The sequence below is a fragment of the Cebus imitator genome, unplaced genomic scaffold, assembly GCF_001604975.1.
Source record: "Cebus imitator isolate Cc_AM_T3 unplaced genomic scaffold, Cebus_imitator-1.0 Scaffold493, whole genome shotgun sequence".
Lineage (NCBI taxonomy): Eukaryota > Metazoa > Chordata > Mammalia > Primates > Cebidae > Cebus > Cebus imitator.
Window position 1 is genome coordinate 206,092 of NW_016107808.1, and position 9,877 is coordinate 215,968.

The window sequence follows — 9,877 nt, forward strand, 5'->3', positions numbered from 1 at the left end:
TTTGGAAAGAGTGTCATTGTCACCTACATACAATACAGATTATTGATTGATAGAGCAAGTCTCTGCGTTAATCAATCTCCCAGGCTGGAATGCAGATCTTTTTATTTTATTATTATTATTATTATTATTATTATTATTATTATTATGGAGACAGAGTCCTGTTCTATCCCCCAGGCTGGAGTGCAGTGGTGTGATCTCAGCTCACTGCAACTTCCGCCTCCAGGATTCAAGAGAGTCTCCTGCCTCAGCCTCCTCAGTAGTTGGGATTACAGATGCCTTCTACCACTCCTGGCTAATTTTTGTAATTTTTTTAAGTAGAGATAAGGTTTCGCCATGTTGGCCTGGCTGGTCTCTAACTCCTGACCTCAGGTGATCCTCCTGCCTCTGCCTCCCAATGTGCTTGGATTACAGGTGTAATCCACTACATCCAGCCAATACAGAACATTTTATATGCCCTTCTACACATTCAGATGCTCCAAGAAACATCAAGCCCTTTTCTTCCTCTCTTGTGAGATAAAATTTTAAGAAGAAAAATTGTCTCCAAGAATCAGTCCTCCTCTAGTCCTTATTTACAATGTCTGGCTAACTGTTAATCTGTGGGTCTGTCAGCCAACCCTACAGAACCTCACACTCCTCCCTTACCAAATGCCTACTTCTCCCTTCTCGTCCTACCCAACATCAGAAAACAGGTAGAGATATACAGAGTCATCATCTCCTCACACTTGATTTTATTATTATCATCGCCATCAGTGGTGATAATGTGTCCAATTTGGTTTCTGCATGTGTGACGAATCCTCCCCACACTCCTGTGAACATCCTTCAGATGAGTCGTCTTGGTCTTCATCCTCTAGTGAAGATACTTGCCATAAGTCTAGATCTTTATCCTCATGTGAAGATCCTTCAGACGCGTCTAGGTCTTTGTCCATCTTCTCTTGGACTGGATCAGTAGACTTCTCTTCAGACTGGTCTTTCTCCAGTTGATTTGAATTTGTTTTCTCATCCTTCTTGTAGGAAAACTCTAATATTGTTGAATATTTTGATTTTTTGGTCTTTTTCACACTTTGTTCAGGAGCCAAGACTGTTTTCAGTGTCTCCTGCTTCTGCTAAGAAAACAGGGAGAGATCAGAAAGCCATTATTTTGGGTGAACAGTGTAGAGACTGGATAGTAAGGAGAGCTTTGTGAGAAAGAAGGGAGTTTGAGAAAGGGGTTTGTGCCAGAGAAAACAAGGTGAAACCATAGGGCAGGGATCTGTGGGGAAGAAGAAGAGGAGCATAGCTAGGGTCATCTGTGTTTGTCCAACTATATCATTTTGTAAGCTCTTTGCTATTTTGCAGGCCTTGTTCAAAGTGAAACATTCCATGGGGGTTGAGGCCATGAGAAACATCCTGTCTAACCATCTGACCAAAAAGCTGTCAAAGGCCCAACTAAGAAACACCCCTATGACATCTTGCTTGGCAAAGCTCTAAGGAACACTACAATGACATTCCACTGGAAAAAGGGCCAAACCACCTGATCATAAGAACATCTCATAAATAACCTGCTGGTCAGCAAACCATACTGCATAGATCCCTTCCACGCATGCCTATAGGTACCCCAGCCTGTAAGTGGCGGTAGGCTCTGACATTAAGCTGGTCCCCCACTGCCACAGGCTTCTGCAATATTCCTGTGCTGCTATTTGAGCTGCCCCCTCTCTGTATGGTTTTCTTTCACCCCAGCCTTACCTTCAAAACCGAACAATCTTACCTCATCACTTTCTTTGTTACTTGATTCACAGGGACTTTTTCTCTTCTCCCCATTTGTGCTTGAAGTTGGATCTTCCATAATTATGACTGGTTCTAGAATGTCTATACTAGGCTCTTCTAGGGTACAGACATCCACAGCTATATGGAAGCTTCCTAGTGGGTTGTCCCAGAGCTCTTGCCCTCCCTATATATACCCTCCCGGTGACAAGGCAAAGCCACATTCTTGAGCTTTGTTTGATCATACAGGCAGTGTCCCAGCCAATAACAGTCCTGGGATGGCTTTGACATCACAAAGTACCACCCCTGACAACTTCCTGGGCTTGGGCAGAAAGGATGAAAGGGTTGTAGAGAAAACCATATGCTGTTGTTGTTTCAACATCCCCTGAAGATGCATCCCAAACTGATCTACCGCCGCTCCTCATTCCTCCATGTTTAATGTTCATGGTTCACATCAAGTGAGAGGATGATTCCTTCAAGGTCTTCCCCACAGCCATTTCTATTAAATGATCTATTATTTTTTATCTTCCAGCCGCCACCATGACCTAGTATTTTAGATGCCTCACCTGAAATCCCTTCAAGCTAGTGTGGCTACATCTAATTATTGGTGGAGATGTGAATTATCTCATTTCCGTCCTGCAGTTCCTTGATATGTACCTTGAAGACCATTTACTTTTAGGCTACTGTCAGGCAAACTTCAACCCATACTCTTTTACCCAATGTCCATGTAGTTCATTTAAGTGTCCTATTTCCAATCTGAAATGATGGCTTTCAGTCTGTCAAAACTACTGAATAAACATGCTTTACTGTGTATCCCAGTCTTGTTTCAAATGAAGGATGTATGTTCATAGTAAATGTAGTATTCCAACATGAATTCTACCAGTATGTGCAATGTGGGGAGGAGTGGATATTCAAGTGCTGGAAGTTGTTCCAAGTGTTCATATGCAGGATACTACAATCTAAGACCAACATGTGTACCAGTGTGGGCATAGTTGTACTTTGTACTGGAGACTGTGTTCAGTGCAAAAAAAATGCATTCAGATTGGATGGGGAGAAGTAAAAGTATCATCTGTCAAATACTACATGAGAGTGGAAGTAGAAAAGTCAATATAAAAACATGCTTCTATAATAATTGAGGTTAGCAAGATTGCAGAGTAAGAGATCAACACACAAATCAATTGTATGTTTATCTATTAGAAGTTTATATATTAGAAGTGGCAATGTTTCAGCCAATGGTAGTCCTAGGGTTGACTGGAAGTGAATTTCAACAACTAAAAGTTGAAATTAAGAACAGTGCAATCTAAAATACCACTGAAATATTAAAGGCTTAGGTGTAAATCTGAACAAAGATGTAAATGACTTGTGCCCTTAAAGCTAAAAAAAAAATTACAATGATAAATTAATGACATAAGAAAAAAATCGTGATGTGTATTTTGATTTTTGTTTGGAATATTCAATATTGTAAAATGGCAGTTATTTCCAAATTCATCTCTAGATTCAACTAAATTCTAATCAAAATTCTAAAATGATCTTTTAATAGAAATTGATGAGATAATTATAATATTCATATGGAAATAAAAAATGCCTAGAAAAGCCAAAAGAAAAGTGTTGAATCTCAAAAAGCTCTGGATTGCATCAATGTCAATGTTCTAGTATTGAAAGTGTAATGTGGTAGTGTACTGAAGATTTTAATATTGGGAGAGACTAGTTTAAGCGTACATAAGGCCTCCATGTACATACCTTTGAAACTTCCTGTGAACTCATAATTGTTTCAAAATATATACCTTTCAAGAATATGAAAGGCATCGAAATAGGAAGAAAGGGAAAAATTCATTTTGTAGGAGGTACAGTCTAATACAAAGTAAACTCCATAGTCTCTGCCCAAAGGCTTCTAGATCTGATAAAAAAAAAACTTTACCAAAGGTCGAGAATATAAAATCAATTACAAAAATCAGTAACATTTCTAGGAATCTATTGCATCCAAACTGAGAGCCAAATTGAGAATGCAACTCACTTACAATAGATGCAAAAAGTAAAATACCTAGGAATACAGCTAACCAGGGAAGTGAAAGATCTCTACAACAAGAATTACAAAAACACTTCTGAAAGAAATTAGAGACAACAGAAACAAATGGAAAAAATTCCAAGATAAATGCATAGAAAGAATCAATATTATTAAAATGGCAATACTGCTCAAAACAATTTACATATTCAATATTATTCCTATCAAAGTATCAATAACATTTTTCATGGAATTAGAAGACAATATTCTGAAATTAAGATGGAACCAAAATAGAACTCAAGTAACCAAAGCACTATTATGCAAAAATAAGAAAGATGGAAACATCATACTACCTGGCTTCAAACGATACTACAAAGTTATAGTAAGTAAGACAGCATGGTATTGGTGCAAAAAGAGACAAACAGAGAAATAGAACAGGTTAGAGTATCCAGAAATAAAGCCAAACATTTACAACCATCTGAACTTTGACAAAGCCAACAATAACAAGCAATGGGAAAATTATTCCTTATTTAATAAATGGTGCTGAGATAACTGGCTAGTCATTTGCACAATATTAAAACTGGACCCCTACCTGTCACTGTATACAAAATTCAATTCAAAATGGGTTCAGTACTCAAACTTAAAATGTAAAACTATGAAAAGTCTACAAGAAAGTGTAGAAAACACAATTCTGAACATTGGTCCATGCAAAAACTTCATGACTAAGACTTCAAAAGCAAATGCAACAAAAACAAAGATCGACAAGTAAAACCAAGTTAAACTAAAGAGTTTCTGCACATCAAGTAAAATATCAATAAACAGACAATTTACAGAAGGGAGGATGTATTTGAAAAAAATGCATCTTACAAAGGCCTAATATCCAGAATTTGTAAGGAAATTAAACAAATCCACAAGCAAAAAAAAATCTTTTAAAAAATGGGCAAAGAACAAGAACACTTTTCAAAAGAATATACACATACAGCCAACAAGCATAAGAAAAACTGTTTCATATCACTAATCATTAGGGAAATGCAAGCTAAAACCACAAAGATACCATCTCACACTTGTTAGGATAGCTATTATTAAACATTCAAAAGTAAAAAATTCTGGAAAGGTTGCAGATAAATGGGATTATTTATATACTCCTAGTGGAAATGTAAATTAGTTCAGCCACCGGGTAAAACAGTCTAGAGACCTCTGAAAAACTTAAAGTAGAAATACTATTTGACCCAGCAATCCCATTAATGGGTGTATGCCCAAAGCAAAATAAATTGTTCTACCATAAAGACACATGCACATGTATGTTCACTGCAGCAGTACTTACAATTGCAAGACATGTAATCAACCTAGGCGTCCTTCAATGGTGGAAGAAATAAAGAAAATATGTTAAATATATACCATGGAACACTACACAGCAATAAAAAAGATTGAGATCATGATTTTTGCAGCAACATGGATGTAGCTGGAGGCCATTATCTTTGGCGAATTAATGCAGAATCTGACAACCAAATAGTGTGTGTTCTCACTTAAAAGCGGGAGCTGCACTTTGAGTATACATGGACACAAAGAAGGGAACAACAAACACTGGGGCCTATTTGAGGATAAATGGTGGAGAGAAGATGAGTCATGTCTGATGGATAATAAAAATATCTGTACACCAAATCTTCAAGACATACAATTTACTCATGCAAAAAGCCTGCACACTTGTTCCATGTACCACTTGAACCTAAAATAAAAGCTGGAAAGAAATAAAATCTGGTTTCAAGTATCTCAGTAAATATTTAGTTTTTAGTTTATATACATGCTGTTCATTTTTTTGTGACATTTATGCTGAGTTGTTTTAAATAATATGACTATTGATATATAGTATTATTTCTTTCATTTTGTTTTACATGTGATTAGCTTCCATATACAGAAAACTACTGATTTTGTAGTCAAATGCCTCAGTGAATTCTCTTATTGTTTTGCATGGGGTTTCAGATGAGCCTCTTGAGTTTTCTAAATGGATAATCATATTACTTGTAAATATGTATAATTTTATCACTTCTTTTCACTTATTTCATTTGTGTAGTTGCATTGGCTCATAAATCTACAATTGTGTGTTACCATGATAGTCTTATATGCAGCTTTACCTTATTCATCAAGTGGTTGTTTTGTTTTCATTTTATTTATTTTGATGTTATTTTGGAGGGATTGTTTCCACTATTTACTATGGTATTATAGTCTAAGTCTGTTAATTTTTTTTCTGTTGGTAATTTTGAAGGTTTGTATTCTGTTTTTTATATGCCTACTCTTTAACTTCCTAAATTTATATAGTGTGCTTAGATATGCACTTACTGATGTATCGAGCTTATATGGCACCTCTTGGTTTCTTTCCATGGATAACGAAGATATCTATGTAGCTAAACTTCCTCTCACTTTTTCTCCTCCCATCTCCAGATTTTTTTGTCAGCTCTATTACAATCTCCACATTGTTAGTGTTTGTAACATTTCTCTTCTGTTTTGTTCTATAATTGTAATTCCTACAGTCTTTCATATAAAATTGCAAATACTAACAAAATCAGAACTTGCTCCCAGCATTTTCATACCATGGCTTCTTCATATTTTTGTTCTTTATTTTATATTACTGTTTGGATTGATTGAATTCTTACATTCAATGCATGTTTATAAAAGAAACTTCTAAGTGCTGTGGTCATTACAGATACTCTATATATGTTGTGGTTTGGAGTTGTGATCATATCTTATTTTAATTAAAGATGAAAGTTCCTTTTATGTATCTTAAGGTGATGGTTTCTTCTCTGTCTCATTATTTTTTACTATTTTGTAAAAAATTTCATTGAAGGAGTAGAGTGAAAATGTTATTAATATTTCATCTTCTATCAGACGTCTTCAGAATTATTGCTTTTGACAAACTGCTTACTCCATAAAGTGTTAACTCCAAGAAGTTTGGAGTTCTAAATCTGCCATATGCTAGCAGAAGAGCCTAGGGACAATACGTCACTTGTGTGGAACTTAGTTTTCTTATTTGTAATAATGGATTATAATAAGGTGATCATATTTTCAGTTTTCACAAGAAAGTCTCATGTTATGTTTATTGTGTGAGATTAGTTATTAAGAGCTATTTTATTTTATTCCCCAAAGTATTGTATGATAGGAAATAAATTGTATAGACATTCTAACTATCATGGTGACTACCTCATAGTGTTATTTTGATGATTAGAGACATCATTTACTGTTTAGTATAGTGACTAGCACATAGTTTATTCAATAAATATTAGTATCTTTACTCTATCAGATTTCTTCCCCATCCAGACTCTATGCTTGAAAATAAATGTACACTGTCTCTCTAGGAGGAGCAATTTATGGTCTAGTCTTGCTTCCAAGTAGTAGAAATGTCATATACCTTGTCAGTTTGGAGATGCTCCATCCTGAGCCCTGACTCTGGCTGCTTCAGATTCCTAAGATCACACCACCTTCAGGACCCATGCAATCAGAATCCAAAGAAGTTCTTATAATTATCATGATCTTTTTACATACCTTTCTACTGAGTACAGAACACTGGTTAGGCAAACCCTGCTATTTCACAAAAGTAAAAAATATGTTTTGGTTTCAAATCTGAATACACAAGAAGAGTTTGGGAAAGTTCAATGAGGGCATGAAGTAGAGATATATAGATATAGTTACCTTTCCCTGAATAAACAAGGAAATATAAGTCACTCAATAATAAAAAAAGAAACTATTTAAAACTATCACTCCTCCCTATGACTGCGAAACTGTTGGGATGGCAGGAGTTTGTCAACATATTCAGAAGAATTGCAAAATATTTAGCAATAACATTGTCATCACAGTAGTCAAAGAAAATAATTTTCACTTAAATTAGGAATTTCATAGAGAAAAATGAGCATAATAAATAGAAGTGAGAGTTGCTAGTTTTTCTCTAGGAAATTCCTAATATAAGTGAAAATTATTTTCTTTGAGTACTGTGATGACAACGTTATTGTTAAATATTTTGCATATTCTTTTTAATATGTTAGTATAAAGTAGGATCAGGTTATATGCTTTGTTTGCCGCAAGGCAGAATATTGCTCCCTAATTAGTAGATATAAAGAAAATCAAATGGTCAAAACTAGAAAGAGAATGAAGTCTTCTCTGGTATTTCTTGCTTTTAGACTTGGGAAATATATCATCTTGTCTATTTTAAAGATATCCAAATAATATCATTAGAACTAAATGTAGGTGGGCATGAGCTACACCTTCATGTGTTTATGTATATGTAATAAAAATGAATGTAAATTATTTGCATACTGGTGCTTATTCCATAACTGCTTTCTGGCTTGTTTGAACCTAAAATTTCTGCATAAGTTTATCTCTGCTTCCCTTATTTTATGAATAAATAAATAAAATTAAGATGCTCATGAATAGACAAAAACATAAAAGAACTTTTTCTCTTAAATATCTACTTTCCCCAAATTTATGTAGTATCTCTAACAAAGAGTAAATATGTGGTTCCATTTAATAAAATATCAATATTGCTCACAAAATTAATTTTTTAAAGTATACTTTGAAATGATGATTCCATTACAAGATGAAATTATATAGAATTATTTTATTGGGTTCTCATAGATTATGTCAGATACAGCTAGGTATTAAGATCAATGCAATGTGCAGTTTTATTAATATATTGCCTATGGAAAGCAAAATATATATTATTTTCCTTGAAGTTAGAAACTAATTTTAGCATATTTTAAAGCACATTCTAAAAGAATAGTAATTAAAATTACTGTGATATTGCCTTGAGAATCAACAACAGACTAATAAAATAAGCGTTCTTGAAATAAGCCTATATATAAGAATTTAGGATTTAATGAAAGAAGCCTGGGAATCCAATTTTATCTTTATGGAACATGTATTAAATCATAATGGGTATACTGACAATTTAAAAAAAGATTTTATTTTGTATTGGGGGTGCATGTAGAGGTTTGTTACAAGGATATATTGTGTGATGCTGGGGATTGGGGTACAATTGAACCCATCAACCAGGTAGTGAGCAGAGTACCCAATAGGTAGTTTTTCAACCCTTTTCCCTCTTTCTCCCCTCCTTGTAGTTTTCAGGGTCTACTTTCCCCATATTTGTGTCAATATGTACCACCTGTTTAGCTCCTACTTATAAGCAAAAACATGCAGTATTTGGTTTTATTTCTGCTTTAATTTGCTTAGAAAAATAACCTCCTATTCCATCTATGTGGCTGCAAAGGGCATGATTCTATTCTTGTTTATGGCTGTGTAGTATTCCATGGTACATATGCACTACATTTTCTTTACCCAGTCTACCATTGAAGAGCATTTAGGTTGGTTCCATATCTTTGCTATTGTGAATAGTGATGTGATCAACATGCAAGCGCATGTGTCTTTTTATTAGAAAAAATTATTTTCCTTTGGGCATATGCCTAGTAGTGAACTTGTTTGATCAAATAGTATTTTCATTTAAAGGTCTTTGAGAAATCTTCAAACTGCTTTCCACAGTGGCTGAATTAATTGGTATTGCTACTAACAGTGTATAAGTATTCTGTTTTGTTCTGCAGCCTTGTTGTCATCTATTTTTTTTATTTTTTAATAATAGCTATTTTGACTGGTATGAGATGGTATTTGCCTTTCTCTGATGATTAGTGATATTGAGCATTTCATCATGTTTGTTAGCTACTTGTATGTCATCTTTTGATAAGTGTGTGTTCATGTCCTTTGCCCACTTTTTAACGGGGTAATTTGTTTTTTCCTTGTTGATTTGTTTAAGTTCCTTATAGATTCCGGACATTAAACTTTCGTTAGATGTATTCTGTACATTGCTTGTTTACTCTGTTGAAAGTTTCTTTTGCTGTGGAGAAGCTCTTCAGTTAGGTTACAATTGTCAATTTTCGTTTTTGTTGCAGCAGGGTTTGGAAAATTAGTCATAAGTTCTTTGCCAATGCTGATGTCCACAAGAATGTTTCCTTTTCTCTTAGAAATTTCATTTAACACTGGGGTCAGTTGGGGGGAAATAGGGGAGGGATGGTGGGGGGTGGGGAGCTGGGGGGGGATAGCAGGGGGAGAAATGCCAGATGTAGGTGATGGGGAGGAAGGCAGCAAATCACACTGCCA

At 34.9% G+C, this 9,877-nt stretch overlaps 1 protein-coding gene across 1 annotated transcript in view; it reads right to left on the reverse strand.

Moving 5' to 3' along the window:
* LOC108292522 (protein starmaker) overlaps nucleotides 1-2,186 on the reverse strand; it is a 20,251-nt gene extending 18,065 nt beyond the window's left edge. Inside the window, exons 1-3 of the mRNA XM_037733125.1 lie at nucleotides 2,042-2,186; nucleotides 1,745-1,860; nucleotides 803-1,103 (exon numbers count right to left, since the gene is read on the reverse strand). Of these exons, the coding sequence (XP_037589053.1) occupies nucleotides 803-1,103; nucleotides 1,745-1,860; nucleotides 2,042-2,186 (562 nt within the window). The remainder of the gene's footprint in view (nucleotides 1-802; nucleotides 1,104-1,744; nucleotides 1,861-2,041) is intronic.
* Nucleotides 2,187-9,877: the final 7,691 nt, after the last annotated feature.